The 21,813-nt window shown below is 44.4% G+C and overlaps 1 protein-coding gene across 1 annotated transcript in view; it reads right to left on the bottom strand.

The window, feature by feature from the left end:
• TTLL11 (tubulin tyrosine ligase like 11) overlaps nucleotides 1-21,813 on the bottom strand; it is a gene marked incomplete at its 5' end in the record, with an annotated part of 187,369 nt that overhangs the window by 92,378 nt on the left and 73,178 nt on the right. The window contains 2 exon segments of the mRNA XM_081103361.1: nucleotides 10,691-10,806; nucleotides 11,552-11,647. Of these exon segments, the coding sequence (XP_080959487.1) occupies nucleotides 10,691-10,806; nucleotides 11,552-11,647 (212 nt within the window).

Below are 21,813 nucleotides of genomic sequence, written 5' to 3'. Positions count from 1 at the left end.
TCTCCTCACCTTTTCCTCCTAGTGGAGGATGTCCAGCCCACTTTCTAATCGGGCCTCTGAGGACAGATTCCAGTCACTGTCCCTCACAGCACCTCAGAGAGGTCATGGCAGGCACAAGTACAACCTATCAGAGGCCTCGGCTAGATTTGCACATGTGGGCAAACGTTCCCATCGTTGGCAATGCCCTCTCCTAAAACCCAAGCCTGTGGGTGTCACGCGTCCTTGCCTGTAAAATGGGAATAATGACTCGCACCTGCCTCGTGTGCATCGCTGGGTGAGTATTATTCTAGGTCACTGGCTTTGAAATGACTCCCTGAGCTGCAGAGCACTGTACAGCTGTGGGGTGACCATGGCAATGATGCTAATGTGCAAGAGGAGGCTGATCGGGGAAGCCCCCCCCCCCCCGAAGCAGGTGCAGCAGAGAAACCCTCCCCACCTGCGCCAAGAGCTTAGTTCCTCCATCACTCCTCTTGCCAGGACACAGGGCCAGGTGCTTGTGAAGGACGCCGAGGCACCCGCACAGCTCTGAGAGCCTAAAACTACATTAAAACAGCATGACGATATGCAAAAGGTGCCTAGAGGGCAGGATGGTTCTGTGCCCAGCAACGGAGCCAGCAAGTGGGTGAGCCCATGAGCATGCTGCCCAGAGTCAATGCTGGAAAGAGCTGAAGAATCTGCCAGAAAGAGGGGCAGAGTCAGGATCTCCACCTAGACCTCCTCAGTTCACTCCACTTCACCAGTTTCCCCTAGATCCCTGGATGACATAGTGTCTGCTTTGCCCATGTGAATGCCTTGATCTACTTTAGGGAACATTTATTCCCATAATGGGACCCCCCCTCCCTCCTGCCCCTCTGGCTCATATACCCAACTAACTAGTAGAACTCTGTAAACTCTCTGATCATTCATTGTTCTTGCTTTTCTTTATACTTTCACCATTACGGTTGCATCTCCATAAAATAAAGTTTAGTGTAGCCTGTTTTGAGTTTTATTTCATTGGAACCATGCTGTAGCTATTCTTCCATGGCCTGTCTCTTCTGCTCAACACTAATATCAGCACAAGGAGCTACAGTTTGTGCATTTCTATTGACATACAGTATTTCAGTGAGTGAATACCCAGGATGCATGTATTTTTCTGTTGATGGACAGTTAGATTGTTTCCAGCTCAGAGCTTTTGTGAACCACCCAGCTAGAGTTTTTTCTGTGCCTTGAGGGTCCCATGTCTATCTTGCCTTGTGGCTCTCAGGAGGACTTGTTTTCCCTGCCTAGCCCCCTCTCACTGTCTCCGCCCTGCCCTCGCTGCTGGTGCTGCCACTGCATCCTGACCTCGCCACCAGCACAAGGCCCACAACACTCATTCCTTCGTGCATGCAGGCCGGCACTCACTCAGGCACGTGCTAGCAGCTCCTCCAGGCTGACCCCGGGCTGCAGAGGCATGGAGTCTGGAGGAAGAAAGCCATCCTCTCTAAGCAAGTGGAGACACCCACCTCGACAGGAAATGCACACCCTGAAGCCCGTCCCCAGCTGGACAGGGAGTGCTGCTGATTCTCACTGTGATGAACTCACAGCTCGGACGAACTAGGGGTGGATCCTCCCGTGCTGAACTGTGCAGATTCCACCCTCTTCCCCACCCTCACATTAGCCTCTGTGGTGAGAGTTGCCAGCCTCTGTGATGCTGCTTAAAGGGAAGAGGAAAAAAAAAAAAAAGGAAACTGTGTAACAAGAAAAGGAAAGAAAGCAGCTGGAGAATAATTTGGTGTGATAACCAAGAGCTTTCAAATGATTACTAAGACTGGCTTTAATTTTTATCTTTCTTTTCTTTTAATCTAGCAGATAATTAGAGGGAAAGCAAACCCGTCCCCACAGCCAAAGATGAACCTGTCACTGTTGGAGCTCCCTTCCCACTGACTTCACTAGCTCTTCCCTCACATTCTTTTTTCCTTAAAAAAAAAAAAAAAAAGCTGCCAGGTTGTATACATTTTTTTCATTTAATTAAATGCATTCAGATGGGACATTTCCCATGGCAAAGGCTCTTAGGAGTAACATTTTCCCCTTCCTCCAATTTAAGAACTCCTCATTGCTCTGCAGGTTTAAAACATCCCACTGCAAACTCCCTTTTATGGATGAAGGAACCAAAGCTCAGAGAAGGGAGCAAACCGTACCATTTACAGCTGTAATGGCAGTGCCAGGATTCACCATGCGGCCTCTGACTCCGGGGCCCCTTCTCTAAGTCACTCTGCTCACCCCTGTGCACTAAAAACCCGGGCGGATCTCCAAGCCTGCTTCCCAGGGGCTCTCTCCATCCTAAGACAACATTCAAATTGCACACAGAGCTTTAAGCACAAGATGCTGGACATAAATGAAGCATCACCAACACGGAGACAGACTCTATGAAAATTATGTTTAGAGTTGTTAATCAAAAGGGAAAATTACTGTCACACACACACACACACACACACACACACACAATGGAAAGAAACTAAAACAGCATAAAAAATTATATAGCATGGCCCCAACTCTAAAACAATATAGAGGGAAGAAAAATTTACTGTTTTTATGAACTAAAGCATTAATCAAGTTTAAATCTGGAGGTTGAATTTGCTGGAGACTTTATTTCATGCTATACACTTTTCAACATTTCTAATTTTCTACAATAAGCACATATGATTTTTCTATGAGAAAAAAAAAGATGTAGTAAGAAGTGTGTAACAGAGAAGCACCTGTCCTTTCCACCCCAAAGCACCTGAAAGGAAGCATGGTTGGTGGTCTCGGCCGGCCATGGACCTCCTCAACCCTGCTAACCCCTTGGCCCAGCTTCCTGCCTCCATCCTTCCTCCCTTAAACTTACACTTTCTCGCCAAACCAAGCTCAAGCGAATGCAACCTCTTACCACCTCCAAGAAGCCTGCCAGATTACTCCAAGCCAGCTATTAGGTTCAACATATGAAAACTGCCATTCTTGTAGATCCAAGGAAAGGTCTAATATTGGTGACATCATATGGTCGGACTTACTTCTTGGCTCACCCTGTCCTCTTCTGAACTTCGGAATGTTGCCAGCCTGGGGGGCACACTGCACACAAAAATAATTTTCTGTCTGGTACTGTTCTCTTTTGTCTCATGTGTAGATCCTGCTTTAAGTTGGTGTTCTCTGCACACTGGCTTATGTTTTATTCATTCTGGTTTTGAAGGTTATTGAAAATGAAATGGCCACAGAACTTCCTCTCACAAGAGATAATCAATCAGGCACAGGCACTTACTCATGTTCAGTGCTTGCAGATAAAGAGATGAGTCCGTGCCCCAAAGTTTACAGGGAAGGCGGGAACCCGACCAGGTAATGATAACACCTCATGGACACACATCTCTCTGATGGGCTAAATACCTTCACAAACATTCTCTCTCAAGGCAAGAGTAAGACAGACCCGGCTTTATGTCTCCATCTGTTGCTCGTAAGTAGTGAGGTCTTGGGTGTGTCACTCAGCCTCTCCAAGTCTCAGCGTCCTCACTTACTAGTATAAACTGAGCAGTGATGGCACCGGCTGCATGCAGCTGTCGTGAGGCCGAGCTGGGGGTGAGTGGACACATTATTGTGCACTCCAGAAACAGCTGATGAAAGAGGCAGAGGGGCAGCCCTCACCTCCACTGTTTCTCTGATGAGAAAACCAAACTCAGCGAAGTATAGTGACTAGCCTGAGGTCAAGTAGAATTGGTACCGAAACGTTGGTATCCTGAGCGCAGACCACACCGCCTCCTTCCCAACGCCAGCAGCTCCTGGCTGAAAGCACAGACACTTCAGGCTCACTGGAGCAAAGCGTAAGGAAGTTTCCAAGCGCATTTGCTATCCCTTTACTACCTGGAGTGGCTCTGGAAGGGCCGCCGCAGGATTCCGCACTGCACTTCCCCAGAAGGGGACGGACCAGCCATATGCTTGTCCTCTGTCCCATTTGCTCCCTGTGGACAGACGGGCTCGGCTCCTGTCTAATGGTTTCTGAAAAGACACTCACATCAGCTCAGGAAATTCCACCTTTCCCATAAGCCTCAGAAATAGTTCCCACTCAACTAACTTCATGCAAAAGAGCTCATGCTGGTTACTTCTCACTTAATTCTTCCACATTTTTCAATGGAAGAGAGTTGTCTGGTTTTATGTCTTGCACACAACATAATGCACCTATCAGCAGTCATGTCCTGTCTGCTCTCACTAAAACGTGCACGCACATTTTTCTAGTTTGCTGACGGCCATTTAAAACGCGAGAACTTGCGAGGTTCGGAGGGGGGCACAGCGTGTCTGAAGCCAGGACACCCAACCTTGGGCAAAGTGCTTCAGCTCCCTGTAGCCTCTGATGATAACAACACTATTGGGTTCTTAACTTTTGGAAATTATGATGAATTTCTGACCTTTTCTCTAGGAAAAACACACATAAACACAATTTTGTGTAGTTTGGGGGTTCACAGATACCCTTAAATCCTTCCTGTACTCCTGATTAGAAACAAACTCTGGTTTCCTTAGCTTGACATTCAAGGCATCACCTCTGGCCTCTGGGTCTCCATCCCCGCTCCCCAGGAGGCCCTCCTCTCTACGAATCCGCTTCATACACTCTCTCCAGCTGACTCAGAGTCCCAGTTTCCCCCAAGAGAGCCCTGTGCCTGGTCTCTTCACCAGGGATGGCCTTCCATCCATTTTCATGCTTCAAATTCTATGCGTCCTTTAAACCCATCTCTAGTGCCACCTCCTCTTTGTCAGTTTTTTATTTTTTTTTATTTTTTAACTCTTCAGAAAATAATTATTTTCCTACATTTTCCTCCCTTGGCATTTTGTCACACTTTCCACCTCATAGATATTTATGTGTGAGTCTTGCCTCCTCAACTGGCCTGTGAGCTAATTCACTTCTATAGTCTTCTCCCTGGCTCACAGTAGGTACTCAATAAAAACTCTAAATAACCAATGCCTGTTTCTCTAATGCACACATGGTATAACTGAAATGCACGTGGATATGCAAATATTTACCTCCCAGTGTACTAGATTCTTGACTTAGGAGAAATATTCAAAGATGCTTGGGGTCTTGCCACAAAGGAATCCTTAGGAATTAACAAAACCCAAGAATTTCACCAAAATTTCAGCTGTGCACACATGGACAGGCCATTCTCCTAAAAAAAAGTGTTTCCAGAAGAATGCTCTCTGATAAGAAAGGTGATGTTCTACATGTATGAAGGTATATTTAGTTGGGAGAGTTTAGAAACCTCTCTTCTAGCGTAGAGGGGATTTCAGTGGGACATACTGCCAATTTAAGGGCAGAGGTCCTCTGATTAATGTGCTCTCAACAATCCTCTCCAGGACAGGACAGAATTACCATCCTCCTCGGATGAGCTGGATCTGAAACAAGACAATGGATGAAAGGACGTCCCTGGTGGAAGAAATGAGCCACCAGGCATAGAACAGAGCCACCAAGAGATTCCTTGATCTCTGTTCTCTTAGAATGTCTCGCCTCGCCTAGATTCCATGCGGAATGGACCTCAGGTGGGATTCACCGAATATGTTGGTTCTCAACATGGCATAGGGGCCATCCTTGGAGTCAAAGTAAGAAGTGGAGCCTGAGCTCCCAGTGAAGCTCTGAGAGAACAACCCTCTCTGCATCAGGGCAAAAGCTGCCCTGCAGGCTGAGCCCTGCCTGTGTAATAAGCCTGGTTGTTATGGTGACAGGAGGTAAATGAAACTGGGAGAGGAGGGGGAAATGTTACTGTGGGAAAGGGGCCTCTGTGCCTTATATAAGGCAGGTTCCAAAAATACACTTTTGAATAGGAGGCAAGCAGTGTACACCCAGCTCCCAGGCACTGCATGGCATCGTGATAGCAAGAAAATTCCCCCAGAGTCCTCCAAGCCTATCTCTGGCTTCATTTTTATTACTCTGGGGTCCTCACTTATTATGATTCCTGAGAAAGGAATCTGGTTACCAGAAATATCTACATTCCAGAAAAGGAGCAAAATATGAGTAAAATGGCTCCTTCAGGGGGTAAACTGACCTCCCCAAAATTAATCAATTGATGGCATCATCTTGTTTTTAAAGTAATCAGGGAATGCAATTTATTCACTTCTACTTCTGATCGAATTGTAAAAAATTTTTTTTTCAAGCTACCCAAATACCTTTTAATAAGGGGGTGGGGGAGAAATTTTCTGTTGATTTTCCTGATTTCCATCCCTTACCGTATGAGCTTAGCTTTGAATTGAAGTAGAAGCTGAAGGTCAATGGAGCATTGTAGCAAAGCAAAGAGAACCCTGGGGTAGAAGTCGGGGGACCCACAGCTCATCTGCTCTGCCTCTAACCAGCTTTATGATTTGGGGCAAGTACTGACCTCCTTCTTGGTTTCATCTTGTATGATTCAGAAACACTATACACACAATTCTTAGGCTGCCCCATAGTTGGTGACGTAGCTGTCACCATCAGCATAACTATAAAGTCTGACTGGCCACCTGGTGACCTAAAGAACTCGAGTTTGTCTAAGGCTTTCCCCCATGTGTCATTTCATATGATGACCATGACAATCCAGCCCAGGAAATGCCATGATCCCATCTTATAGACAAGATCAGAGAACAAAGCCACTTGGCCAAGCTCCTGGAGCAATGATTGGAGATTGAGGACATCGCCCCAGACCTGATGGATGCCATGTCCAGCGACTTGTGGACACTGCTCCTCTGTCAGGGATGCTTAGGAGGAAGATTCCTGAACCAGGAAGTTGATTGGCATGATGGTTTCTAAGGTCCCTTCCAATTCTAATAGTCTGTGCTTCCATCCATAAAATAAGGGGGTTAGATTAAACCAAAGGTTTTAAAAACTTCTTGTAGCAAAAAGCTTCTTTCCCCTCAAATGAAATCTATGATAGAATGCCAAAATAGAAAACAGATCATTCTGGTTGAAAAAGAGATGGCTTCCACCAAATGCCCATCAAGTGACAAATAAATATAAAATGTGGTCTATCCAAATAATGGAATATTATCTATTTATATTTTTTATTTATATAAAAGCCCACACGACCAGCCACCCAGCCAGTAGCTATGATGTGCACTGACCACCAGGAGGCAGACACTCAACGCAGGAGAAGAAACTAAGGCACGGAAACATGGAACAGACTAATGAATCTCAGAGGGAAGGGGGGAGGGCAGGAAGAGATTAACCAACGATCTTATATGCATACGTGCACGGATTCATCCACTGGTAGGATCCCTCGGCCTGGCCTGTGCCCTCTTGCAGTCTAGGACCCCTCGCTCTTTACTGTCCTCCTGCTCGCTGCTCCTTAGCACTGCTGTGGAGGTGGGAGAGGCTTTTGCCACGGCCACTAGGCTCACCAGCCATGAGCCTGGCTTCTGACTGAGCTGCACTCCCCCTGTGGGAGCGCACTGACCACCAGGGGACAGTTCCTGCATTGAGCGTCTGCCCCCTGGTGGTCAGTGCGCATCATACTGACCAGTCGTTCTGGTAGTTCCACTGTAACAGGTTGCTTAGGCTTTTATAATATAGATGTTATCACAGTTCCAAATAGTTCTCATATGACAGAGATTTTATTCCTAACCCAACAAATAAATATGCCTGGGCCTGTTACATCTTGCTATTTGGAAACAGACGTTTCCATTGGCAACCAGCATCAATGCCAAAGTGACCTAGTAGCTTCAGTTTTAGGATATATTATTGATTTTAAACTCAAAATTCTACTTTAAATATACAGAAAAGATAACAGGAAGTAAGCATTGTTTTTTGTGTTTTTTTAAAAATGTTTTAGTAGATAACTTTATTGTTGGGTAGTAAATGAAGCATTATTAAGTGCCTACTATATATTACAAATTTTGCACATTGTTTCATTGAAATGTTATTATCTCCATTTTATAGAAAAGTATACTGAGGCTCAAAACTGCTTTGCAACATCCCCACAGTCAGAATTTGAATCTCAGTCTCTCTAGATCAAGAAAAAGCTCTTTCAACTATGCCAAAGGGTATCAGCAAGTTCTCTCCCTGGAGAAGGCATGAGGACTGATTTCAGTGCCGCCACGAACATGACTGCAGCCTACAGGCCCCCGAGGTGTGTGAAGAGGCATGATGCACAGACACATGCATCCCAGGCCCTTCTAATGTCCCCTCGGCATCTTCTCAGAGGAATTTAGAGATTTGAGCAGTTCAGGCAACTACCTACCTTTTGCCTTCAGTCTGTGCAGAAAAATGAAGACCCACCTCAGAAGCCTTGCTGACAAAATGACTTAAGAAGGAGCTCCTGAGGGACAACTTTTGCTAACAAGATGGAGAGAGAGGCTAGCATACCCTTTGTTTTCAAGGGTGTAGGTCACATCCTATGCAAACGCAGAAGCTCTGCCTTCGAAAGGTAGCTTCCAGCTGAGAAGTCTATGTGCCGTCATTTCCTACAGTTGGAGTGACATGGTCTCAGATGTGGACACGGGTGATTCAGTGCAACCCTGTGCCTTTTTTGTGGCCATAAACATGGTGCTTTTCCAAGCTAGTCTAAACATTTCTACACAAAGGAGTGGAGACGAATTTCAGCCTTTTTCTCTGCCTGGAAAAGTTATCAAAATGATCATAATAATCTCTTGTGTAGAAGTACACCTCACAAATTACAAAACGCTTTCATGAACAATCATTGCTGTTTTTTAAAGATGAAATTAAGGGAAATATAAATAATCACATTTAGCTATTAACATATACCCTTCATATTGTAGGTAAGGAAAGGGTGAGATGAAAGAATTTTTATATTAGAATTGAAGTCAGGTTCTTGAAGTTCAAACTGCTCCTGGTTATCAATTAAAAGAAAAGTCAATGCTTTTTAAATTAAAGATGAAGTGCTGCCACTTATGACTTAATAAGTTGTAAATGCCTTTCCCATCCTTCCTAATGGCTGTGTGTCCCACTGCTACTAAAAATCACATCCACAGCTCACGTGAGCCATGACGAATGCCAGGTGTAGGAGGTAAAGCAAACACTTAGAACAAGAAAAAGAAAGCAAATCACGTTCAGATCCACTTAATGCAAAAATGATTTTGGTGGCAGAGTTTGAGAGGGCTGGGGCCACGCAATGGCCTTTGAACTTGTACCCACCGAAGGAACCAGAATGCTAATGTAACAAGGTCACCTTTAAAAAGCTTGTACCACCATGCCACCAAAATCTCACCACAGTCTTTCAAGACCTAATCTCTACTGGTGAGATCAATAACCATTAGATACTCATCATAGATTTTCGAGAAATGAGTTGTATTGCAATTAATCTGACCAAGCTGCATTAATCTGTCACTTTTCTTTAAAGATGGCTAAAGAACGCAGCTGCAAGCATGCACACATGGACATTGTCTGGCTGCCGTAGTGTTTGAGTTGCTCCGAGGACTTGGCAGACCTGCCACGCTGTCACTTTAAATGTCTAATGGGTGAAAGCCACATCTGGCAGGCTCGGCCCATGCAAATGAGAGGTGACTGTCCTTGGCTGAGTCTTGCCAACAATGACAGTGTGCACCTCACACGGTGAAGTGCACTATAGAGGGGAACTCAGTCAAGCAGGCACCACCCAGCCTGACTCAGAGTATGTATGACAAACACTCCATCAGAGTGACATTTCCTGCAGGGCAGTGGTGCCAACCATGGCTGCATGGTAGAGTCGCCTACGGAACCTCAGAAATGTCTGTGGCCAGGCTTCCCGCCCCGGCTAGTGAAAATCAACATCTGTAGAAGGGGGCGGTGGGGCGCCTCGCACTGGTGCCTCTGAAAGCTCTCCAGATGATTTGAGAATGCAGCCAAGGGGAGGGCAGTACTGCAGGGTGGTTCTAACAGTATTTGAGCTTGAGCCCAGTTGGTGAGGGGCTGCAGTCCAGGAACCTGCAAAACACCACTTGCTTAGGGAAGTCAGCATTCCTCACAGCCTTGAACCATAGCTGACAAGCGCTTTACTTGTCTGGGAGCATTTGGGTCGATCTCATTTGTCGGGGGTACAGGGAGTGCTATTTGAAATGCCTGTCTTTGATTTTTCTGCCTAAAACCACCACAGTGATATTTACTCAACCCTTATTTTGTGGAAGCCAGGAATTTAGGGAAAGCAAAACAAACAAAATACCCAAGTGAAATGTCATTCATTTCAGGGGTGATTCCATGGGAGGGGGGCATGCTTTCACCAACATCCCAATATGACGTTCACTGGGTAGGTGGGACTGACAGGAACTATAACTGTTGTGAATATTATAGAGGCACCAGAAGTCAATAAATTGGCTCTGCAAATATTGACATGAAAAGTTTATACTGCAGAGAGTGCAGCCATCGTGAAGAAAATAAAAAGGAAGCAATCTTTACTCACCACGTCCATGGTACTTATGGCCCTCTTTTGATTTGTTTTACTCTCTCCCTCTGCTTGAGGATTTCAAAGAGGAACACCACGTGAACAGTGGTGGGCAAGAGGAGACCCCGTCACTAGGGGGAAGTGGGCTTTTAGTGAGACTTTCAGATTCAGATAACAGCTAGCTAGAAATTCATGGGCAAGTCTCCATCTCCCGAGTCACTATGTTTGGAGCCTGATATTCATAAATGAAAAAATGATTCATTCGATTATTTCATATGTAAATCTCACTCATGACGTTAGCATGTTCCAAGAACTTAACTTACCTGCTGCATAGGGCATGGGGAGCAGTGCTGATAGAAATAGATGATACAAAAAGCACTTACTGGTTCTCTCTTTTCTTCCTCAGTGGGTCCATGAGGCGCAGGGTGTCTCTGATCACGGCCACTTTCACCTCCTCATCGACAAGGCTGGGGACATTTTCAAACACCCCTGGAGAAAGCTTGAATGGTAAGAATTCCATGTTACAGTGGAGACACTCAGGGATTCAGTATCAAGTGACTGTCAGTACCCAGTGGTCGAATTTGCTTATGTTAACTAGATACGAATATTTTAAAGGCTCCTTGTATATGACCTTTAAAAAATGTCAGTTTCCTCTTACAAATTAACAAGATGCATGAGGAGGAAGAATAGTAGTATTTTTTTATTATTATTACAATTATACATGCTCACTGTAGAAAATTTAGAGATATCGAAAGGAGTTAAGAAAATTAAAAGAATCCACATAATCCCCCTAAAACCTATTACTAGTATTTGGTGTATTTCCTTCCAGTCTTTTTAATATATTTTTTTCGGGGGGGGGGGGTACAACCACTGTTAAATGTACTATTTATCTTAGTGATTCAAGCATGTCAACATGGCTAAATCATATTCATAGAATTTCAATTAGTTCATCTCCCGAGGCTAATTAGTTCATGTCAAAACTGATGGAAAGGCTCAGCTGCTTCTACATTTCCAGATCTTAAAAATGGGAAGAACAGCATGCTGGGAAATTACCACAGGTCGGATAGGTCTTACATTAATAGACTATGTTCAGAGCTCAACAAAACTGGAGTTATTTAGACTCGAACAGAACTTTGCTGTGCATATTTGGGAATGCTGAATCTTGTTTAGCCAAGTGAGTAATAAGAGAGCAGAAACATCCAGCTGTACAGCAATATATTCAATGAGATACTCAAAAGACTTACTTCTTGCTCATGCTCAATTCTCATGCTGGGATTTGCATTAACTTCAAGTAGTATAGGCTTCAGATTTTTCATTAGAAGAATGTCAAAGCCTAAAATCTGCACAGGATAAAAATAATTCAGAATTACTCCCTCTAGCTGCAATTTCTTTTCAGGAATTGGGGTTGGTGTAAAGGTCAGTAAAGTGAAAATAAATTGAAATGTGGCCCCCAACCTGGGCCTTGACCCTGGCTTCTCTTGTCCGCAGCCCCTCTTCCTCTGGGCATACTTGTCAAGCCAAATGGACAGCAGAACATTTTATAGGAGCCTTGATAATGGGATGAGTTCCCACAGTGCATTGCAGCACTATCACCATCATCTGAAGTGCTACTGATGATGACCTCTTTCTTCTTTAACAGGTTTTTCATTATGTTAAGGATCAGTAGTAGTCCATCAACTTCTCCCTCTCCTTTTGTTCTCCTCTATTAAGTTGCTTCTTAGCTAGATCTCTGAAAACCCAAGGCTACCTTTGTTAACCTTGGGTGTATATCAGTATCACTTAAGGACCCCTTTCACAACCACTGTGCATCCCCAATCCACACCTCTGAGTCAGGATCTTCCAGATTGGAACACAGGCAAATGTATTTTGAATAACAAATTCCCCTGATGATTCTGATATACCATCTTAGCTAAGGAGAAGGGAATATTTATTAAGCACCTACTAGGCACCAGTAACTTCATCATCTCATTTAATCCATGTGACAGTGTATTTGAGGTAGAGATTATACTCTCCATGAAGCAGAAACTGAGTCTCAGAAAGGCCAATGGATTTACCCAAGACTGCCTCCCTAGTAAGTGACAGAGCCGAATTTCACACCCAACCAGGACAGGCTACATAATTTGTGGGACCCAATGCAAGATGAAAACACAAAGCTCCTTGTTCAAAAAGTATTAACAATGTCACAATAGTGAGAACAGAGCACGAAACCAGGCACGGAGCCCTTTTGACCATGGGGCACTGGGTGATTGCGCAGATCACATGCTCACGAATCTGGCCCACGCCCAGAGCTAACTCCAAAAGCTAACCATTTGTTGGCCATCTGCCCTTGAACCCAGCATGCTGACTTGGTGAGGCTTTCTCCTCTTCTAGCCTCTTTCAATTCCTTACAAGCCCTAAGCCACCCGTGCACCTGGATAATTCCTCCTCATCCTTGAGATCACAGGTCCTAATTAGATTCAGACTCAGACAGTAAGGATGTCAGGCTCTTAAGAGACCTCTCATTATCTCTACCGGAGGTGATAAGATAGAAAGCTTATAACATAATTGATGCAATCCCAAAGTTTCAAAAAATAATGTGGAGAATAAAGGAGAGAAAAGAAAAAGATATAGCTGCACCCTCCTCTGTAGACTCAAGAAGATGGGGGAAATTCATTTACTTGTCTAGATAGAATATGTATCAGTTAAATGATAATTATTAAACTGTGGCTTTATCCTTATTAATGAAATCAGAGCCTAACTGACCATTTGGGGGGATAATTCAAGACAAGGTTATTCTTCAAAGAAGGGCAATAAGGATGAGAAGCTGGGAAAAGTCATCCTCACTCTATTTTTCTTTCCCTGGTCATGAAACGGAAAAAAATGGTAATCCAGTAGAAAATGTTACATGTATTATAGATCTGCTTAATAATATATGACAAGTGGATATGAGTGATGAGGCCTTTAAGAGACTCTGGTGACATCATCCGTCTAACTTCAGACCTGGTCTGAGACATGTGATGTGGATGAGGCCACAGGGAATGGCGGGCTGTACCAACATTTATCATCCTTGGTCATCAATGTTTATTTTTTGCTACATCTTAGAAGTTTGGATTCCCACTTTCTCAGCCTGCTGGGCTCATTCCAGTTCAACACACAGTGGTTTCGTGAATATAAAGCTATAGAATGTTGGAGAAGGGGTGACAAAACCTCCTCAGCCATACTGACCTGAACCTGCCAGTGGCGTATTTTCCAGAACCCAAACTTTGGTGCCTATAATTGAAGATGTTGGATGCATGTAGTTGAAAAATGGTTTGGAATCAGAAAGACCTAGGCTGCAATTCCAGCTCAGTATCTCATTCTAGTTAAACAACTCTCGGTATGGTGCTTAGCCTCTAGGAGCTCATTTACCTTGTTTATACTAGTAATTGGAGATAACAGTGGCTACCTTGCCGGGCAGTTGATCATGGAAGGAAAAGGTACCTAGGACTATGTTCATCATACAGGAGGTATGATGACTCAACATATGCTGACTCCCTTTCCAGTTTCCTACTTGTCTCACTGACAGGAAATGGCATCGGTGGCTTTGGAGTCCAGAGGAGCTAATTTCAAATTTTAGTTTTGCCTTTAACTTGTGTATCTACAGGCAAGTTCCTTAGCAGCCCTAAGCTCCAGTTTCCTCACCTGTAAAATGGGAATAAGAACAGTCCTTACCTTAGTTCATTCATATGTAAAATAGCTATTGAAATAGCTATTGAAAGCTAAAATAGTTCCAGCTCAGTATCTCATTCTAGTTAAACAACTCTCGGTATGGTGCTTAGCCTCTAGGAGCTCATTTACCTTGATATTTAGCTTCTGGAAAGATATTTTAGCTTCTGGAAATACAGTGATGAACTAGACCAAGTCCCTGCCCTCATGAAGCAGGGAAGCAGGACCAAATAAAGACAGAATGTATTTTTCACAGTGCCTGACTGTAAATATTCAATGAAAGTCAGCTTTAGTATATGTATTTTTTCACAGGATCAAGGAAATATGAGTTGTTTTCTTCTCAAAAGTTCAATAAAATATGTTGCACCAATGGATCTCAATAAACAGAATCATAGAACGGAAAGGAGCTTAGAGTGGATCTTGTCGTAAAATCCAAGAATGATGAGCTGGCAGAAAATTGGGATTTACTTGATCCAGTGTTTTTTAAAACGGGGTGTTTTTCTTTCTGGGAAAGCACTGGAGAGGCCAGATCAGATCAGCTTCTACCTATATCCCATACTGGGGTTCCTAGGAAAAAAATTCCATTGAAAAAAAATTACTAATCTAGTCTAATACCTGCGTTGTGCAGACCAGAAACCTGCAGCTTAGAAAGGGGGAGTCCTCTCACTGGTTCCATGGAAGAGCAGGAATTGTCAAATGGTAAGAGAGAGAGAGAGAAGAGAGAGACCTTTTCAATTATGTGATACTCTGTTCTCCTCCAAGTAATTCAGTCAGCACGTATGTGTTGCTCACCTCCTACTTGAGGGGTCCCTGGGGATTCAAAGATCTCTAGCCTTCATCTCTGACTTCTGGTAGCTTCCAAAGTTGGGGAGAGCACTAATGTGAAGGCTCCAAGCTACATTCCAAGGAGAGGGGATTCTTTCCTGAGATCCAAAACTACACATCCTCCTGCATCCAGGGCATTCCAACTGAGGTCCCAGACTCCTCAAATCAAACATCTCCAAGCTCACTATCTGTGGTCGGCAACCTCTAAGGTCCCAATGAACCCGACCTCCAGGTGTTCATGCCCTTGCATAATCCCCTCTCTTTGAGTGTGGACTGAACCTGGTGACTTCTTTCTAAGAATACAGGGCAGAAATGATGGGACGTCACTACCAATACTGGGTTATAAACTATCGTGACTTCCACCTTGGCATGCATTCCCTTAACTCTCTTGCTCGCTTACTCTGAGGGAGGCCAGCCTGTGTTGTGAGCTGCCCAATGGAGAGGCCCAGGTGGGACAACAGGCGGGGGCAGGAAGCGGGGGCCTGAGCCAGCAGCCATATGAGTGAGCTTGAAAGAGCTTGGGATGACTGCAGTCCTGGCCAACATGCTCACTGCAGCCTTGTGAGAAACTTTGAGCCACAGGCAATTGGCTAGGCCTAGACAGAAACTGTGAGACAATAGTTTACTAGTTTAAGCTGCTAAGTTTAGGGGTAATTTGTTACACAGCAATAGATAATTAACATACCATCTTTCTAAAGTCAACTTTGCCCCCGGTATTCCTTATCCACCCAATCACACAAGGCAAAAATTTCTCCTTCATCCTTCCTATCTACCTGCACACCAACTATTGCACATTCTACCTACCAAGAACTATCTAGATCTGCCCTCTCCTCACTGCTCCTAGTCTGGATTAGGTCTGCACCATCTTGCACTGGGACTTTCCCATTTGTTTCCCTGATCCCAAACTCACCCCTCTAATTCAGCAGGCACAGGGGGCTGACACAGTATTTTTATAAATGCAATTAGAATATCAACACTCCTCTGCCTAAAATCCCCACCTACAGAATGAAGTCCACATTCCACAGCATGGCCTACAATTTCCTCTATGGTCTGGCATCTGTCTCACACTCAGCTTTATTTTCCCCCACTCACTACTGCACATCTCAGGCTCCAACTGTGCCAAACTATGAGTAGTTCTAGAATGCTTTACTCCCCTCTGCCTTTATACTATTTTGCCTGGAAGACAATTTTACATATCAAATATTTAATGAGCACCTACTAAATACTAGGTACTGTTCTAGGCACTGGGGATAAAGCAGTGAACAAGGCAAAGGATGTTTTAACATCCTGCCCTTTTGGAGCTTACATTCCAGTGGAGAGAGACACACAACATGGGAATTATGAACTAATGCAAGGTAAGAACATTGAGTGTAACAGTGGGAGAAAGGGAGGGTCTGGTGGTTTAGATAGGGATGGTTAGGGAAGTCCTTTCTAAGGTGACATTGGTCATCCCACTGTCTTCTGACTTGTATAGTTTCTGATGTGAACTTTTTGGTTACATTAAGTGGTTACATTTTAAAGCCTATTTGCAAGAGTTGCTTATGGAATGGATGTAGAAAGGAGGAAAAATAATTACTAAGGATGACTCTGAACACAATGTGTGCTTATTTTCTCTCTAGCTGCTTTTAAATTTTCTTATCATCATTGGTGTTCCATAATTTAATTATGATAAGCCTTGAGTGTGCATGTGTGTGTATGTGTATGTATCCTACTTGGAGCTTCTCAAGCTTCTTCAAGAGTTGCTTATGGAACTGTGGGGTTTATATTTTTGTCAAATTTGGAAATCTTTGGCCATTTCTTTAAACATTTTTCTGTATATTCCTTGTCTCTTCTGCTCAGGGAACTCCAATTATACATGTTAGACCACCTGCTATTGTACTACAGGTCACTGATGGTCTGTTCATTTATTTTTCCTGCCATTTTCCTATCTCTGTTTCATTTTGGATACATTCTATTGCTATGTCTTCAAGTTCACTGATCATTTTTCCTTCAGTGTCTAATTTGCTGTTAATCCCTTCCAGTGAAATACTCATTTCAGTCATTGTATTTTCCTCTCTAGAAGTTCCATTTTGGTTCTTTTTACTAGTAATAACTTCCATTTTCTCTTCATTAAGCTCATATTTTCTTTAAAAATTTTGTACATAATCATACACCTTAGCTCCCTCCTTTTCAGAATTCTTCTCACAGAACTCCAGCCACCTCAGCCTTCCCAAAATTTGATCTCCATTTCCTCAACTCATTGAGGTCACAGGGGTCTGTTTAGGTTTTTCTCTCCCTGGGCCAATGTTCCAGAAATTGCCCCAAACAGAAAACCAAGGCCACTATAGTTTTATTCCCTTCTTCCTCAGGGATCCCAGTGCTGGGCTGTCTATTGTTCAAAGTCTTAAAACAGTTATTTCATGCATTTTGTCTGGTATTATACTTGTTTGCAGGGGGTTAGGTCCAGTCTTTTTTTTTTTTAAATATATTTTATTGATTTTTTACAGAGAGGAAGGGAGAGGGATAGAGAGTTAGAAACATCGATGAGAGAGAAACATCGACCAGCCGCCTCCTGCACACCTCCTACTGGGGATGTGCCCGCAACCAAGGTACGTGCCCTTGACCGGAATTGAACCTGGGACCTTTCAGTCCGCAGGCAGACGCTCTATCCACTGAGCCAAACCGGTCTGGCATTTTTTTTTTTTAATGTATTGGTTTTGTATGTATAGGTCCAGTCTTTGTTACTCCATCATGACCAAAAGCAAAAGTCTCAAGAGGTGATATATGAACAGGGACTGAATGAAGTGAGCAAATAAGTGGTTTGGAGAGCTAAGCTAAAGCACTTCAGGCTGAATGAACAACAAGAACAAAGGCCACTTTTGAAGAACAGCAAGGAGCAAGAGTGAGAGTGAGGAGTAGGAGATGAGGTTAGGTAAAAAGACAATGGACAAATCATGCAGCATCTTGTAGGCCATGGTAAGGAGCCAGGATTTTAAATGCAACGAGAACACTATTGGTGAGTTTGCACAAGGGAAGTAATTTGATCTGACATGTTTTAAAAGAATCACTTTGGTTACAGTGAGAAAAGGAGGCTATAGATACAAGAGTGGAAATAGGGGCATCAACTAGGAGGCTACTGCTGTGGTATAAGTGCAAGGTGATGGCGGCCTAGACTGTGAGAGTGGCAGTGGAGCTGGTTAGAAGTGGTTACATTTTAAAGCCCATTTGCAAGAGTTGCTTATGGAATGCATGTAGAAAGGAGGAAAAATAATAACTAAGGATGACTCCGATTTTTGTTCTGAGCAACTAATTGAATGCTATTCATGTACTGAAGCAGGAAAGACAATGGAGAGTTGTTTCAAGAGGGAAATCAAGAGTTTCATTTTGGACATGTCAAGTGGGAGATGCCCACTAGAAATCCAAGAAAGAAGATTAAGTGTGCAGTTGGTTATACCAGTTTGGAGCTCAAGGAGAGGTCAAGACTGGAAATACAAATTTAGGAGTCAAGGGCACATAGCTGATCCTTAAAAGCCCTGGGGCTGGATGATATCAGAGAGTGATTGTAGATAAGAGGGAGCTCTCCGAGTATTGAGTCCTGGGAATCTCCAACACTGACAGGTCCAGAGGAAGGGGCTGAGAGGCAGGAGGGAAACCAGAAGAGCATGGTGTCCCTCACCTTTTCCTGCTTGGTGAATTCTTCATGCTGTAAGCTCCTGCTTAAGCATCTCCTACTCTGAGCAGCCTTCCCTGATTGAGTTAGGTAGTTAGTGACTCCCTTTTCTGTGCTCTCCCAGCATTCTGCACGTACCCTCTTGCAGCATTTATTACAAGGAATTGTAATTCCCACATATTGGTCTTCCCCACTCTGCTTTGTACCACTTAAGGGCACATCCATACCCACATACCCCACAACTAGCTCGTCTCAGTGAGTACCCAGGGCGTATGTGAGAGTCCAAAGGGGAAAAAAAGCCCAATATCAGAAGTGGTCAAGGAAGGCTTAACAGAGAAGGTGGAATTTGAGCAGTATCTTGTTGGAAAGCATTGGATTTCTTCCAACAAAATTACAAGAATAGGAGAGAGCATGGCAGGCCAAGACAGAAGAGAACAAACACAAATTATGTCCAAGAGACAGGAATTGGCTCTATTTGGTGAGCCTGCAAGGTTCAGGAAGTGTATAGGGAAGTGAGGTTGGAGCCAGGCTGGGAGGCAACCAACACTAGGCTAAGGACTTGGTTCTTAAACTAGGTTCCTAGGAACACTGGTGTTCCATTATGTTTAAAATATGACCATTTCATGGTTTCATATGACCTCAAGGCGCTTCCTCAGAGACAATTTTGAGAACTGTTGTTATAAATAACAAGTGGTATAATAATTAAAACTGTCATTTATTAAGTGTTTACTGTGCCAAATGTTCCATGTGGCTTTCTCTCATTCAATCTTACAACAGTTCTGTGAGGTAGACACAAATAGTATCTCTACTTGCAGATAAGGAAATTGGGGTAAAGAGAGGTTAACTTGCCAAGCTTGCAGCTAGAAGTGCTGGAAGGAGGAGATGGGATTAGCTCAAACCCAGGGCATCTGAGAACGAAACCCAAGGCCTTGCAAGACCCCTAGACTGTTTCTTCCCCTCCTTCCCATGGGCTGTCTGGGGCTGAAGTGGGAGGAAGAAGTCACAAGAACAATGAAGAAAGAGGAGAAGCACCTGAGGATCTAGGGAAGGTGTCTTCTCCAGACATGGCGGGGGGGGGGGGGGGGGGGTGTCACGGCCAAGGAAAGAATTAGACACGGAGCTATAGGCAGATAGAGACCGAGCAATGGAATTGGGATAGGATGTTCTTGAACGCTGAGCTGGAAACTTTCCCTCTGCCTGTGCATTTCTGCCACATGAATCATCTATACCCAGACAGACCTCACTGTTTAAGCCAAGGTCACACTTCTGCCCTCAAGAAGACTGACATGAAGATATGTTGCTGGGGGCGGCCAGGGAAATGACAGGGGGAAAGGCCAGAATGACAGGGCGGCCACGTTCCTAGGCAACACATTACAGGAAACCTGCCCACAGCCCGAGCTATGCCAGCAGCTGCTATGGACCATCACGATTTCCCAAGTAGTTATTGTGGCTATGATTGGAAAGGGGTCACAGTCACATGTTTAAGATAAATGTAATTTTATTGGCTGGGGTTTATGTCCTGGAATGCTGCAGTCTGGGCCAGGCCCAAGCTACAAGTAAAAGAGGCTTCATAGCAAAGAAATAATGCATCATACTGCACATGCACAGAACATTATTACAGTTTGCAGAACCCTGCATAATCTTCATCTCATGTGAGTTGGGCAACAAGCCTGTAAGGTAGTTGAGGAAACTGAGGCACAGAGAAATTAAGTGACTTATGCAACATCACACAGCAAGTCAATAGCAGAACCATATGTTGTCCCCAAATCTTTGGGTTCCAAGTTAATTCAGGTGTATGAAACTCAAACTAATAAGTGTTTTAACAAGTGATATGAATAAAAAAAGCAAGAGAGAACTCCAAGGAGAAAGGATAATATTTTATCAATTGCTGTGAGTCTGAAATGTGTGGTGACCACATTTCAAATACCTAACACTTTCTAGTTGTCAAAGCCTTTTCACCTACATTACTTCACAGCACTCCGAGGGAGGCAGGTAGGGAAGTAAGTGGTCATTCACAAAGAAACAGAGGCCCAAGAGCGCCCCCTGGACTTTACTTCTGGTACTGTGCTCCTCCCCTGATCCCAGGCCTGGAAGCATTTAGTGTGGTCAAGCAATAGAAAATGGTCACAGGACTGTGGTTCCATTTGCTAGATGTGATCTGTCCAAACCAGTGGCTCTCTCCCTGTCTGCCCTCTAGTTCCCCACAGCTTGGGCCCCTGGTTCCACCCCAATGGCCGCCCAGGCCGCCTGTCCACAGCAAGACAACCGCCCTGACCCTCCACCCTGCACTCTCACTGTGCCAGGGCTCTGTGGCTTGGCCATGCAGGCGGCCCACATGATACTCCTAGAATAGATGTCATGGCCAAACAGATGTGACCACACAGTCCCCCGGGATGACCCCTGGATGCCTCCACGTTGCAACTGTCCCCTTTGCCCTAACGTATTGATGGCTCTGGCCAGGCCCTGTTTTTTCTGGTGCTACCTCTAGGTTCTGCCCACTGACCCTTACTAATGCCATAAGCTACATACCTGATGGCTGAGCTGGACATCCTGCCTGGGAACCAAAGCCTGGGAGTCCAAGAGCCTACGGACAGGTCTCTGGATGACAATTAGCCCCTCCTGAAACTGATCATTGCCTGAATTCCCTCCCTCCCCAAAGGGTTCCCCCAGCCTGCCTGAAAATCCAGCTGACTGGTGCCCAGCGCCTGCAGCAGCTTCCGTGGAGTGGAGCCTCCCTGCCCCCTCCGGGACCAGCCTCCTCTCCAGCTGTTACTTCCCTGTCACAGTTTTAGACAGAGGACTAGAAACAACCCTAGTGTTCATTGACAGGAGAACTGATGAACAAACTGCTCACTCACAATGGGCTGTGCAGCAGTGGGAATGAAACGGCACCAGCGATTCCCATGAACACGCATGGAAAGAATGTTACTGTGTCTACACACCTTACAACAGTTCTTATAAAGCTCAAAAGCAAGCAAAGCAAACAATACGTTGTTTAGGGATACATTCAGGGTACTGTAAATATTTTTAAAGCAAGGAAGCGATAAACATAAAATTCAGGATAATGGTTGCTTCGGGGGTCAGAATGGGATGGGGAGCAGCATGGTAATTGGAACTCTGGGGTTGGGAGGTGGGTTGGGATGATTATTTTGTTGCTCTGCCTCATAGCTTTCATATATGTCCGTGTATTATTTTTTTATATACAACTGCTGCAAGATACTTTAAAAGATTAGATGGAGAGGGTCCCAGACTCCGTCTTATTACCTCCTTCCCATTGTGGTTTAGGAAACTGTGTCTTCTGGGTGCCATGGCTCCACTCCACCGCCCCACCCCCTCGCCGTCCTCACC

The sequence above is a fragment of the Myotis nattereri genome (genome assembly GCF_964212035.1).
Source record: "Myotis nattereri genome assembly, chromosome: 12".
Classification (NCBI taxonomy): Eukaryota; Metazoa; Chordata; class Mammalia; order Chiroptera; family Vespertilionidae; genus Myotis; species Myotis nattereri.
This window is presented reverse-complemented; position numbering and strand designations above follow the sequence as displayed.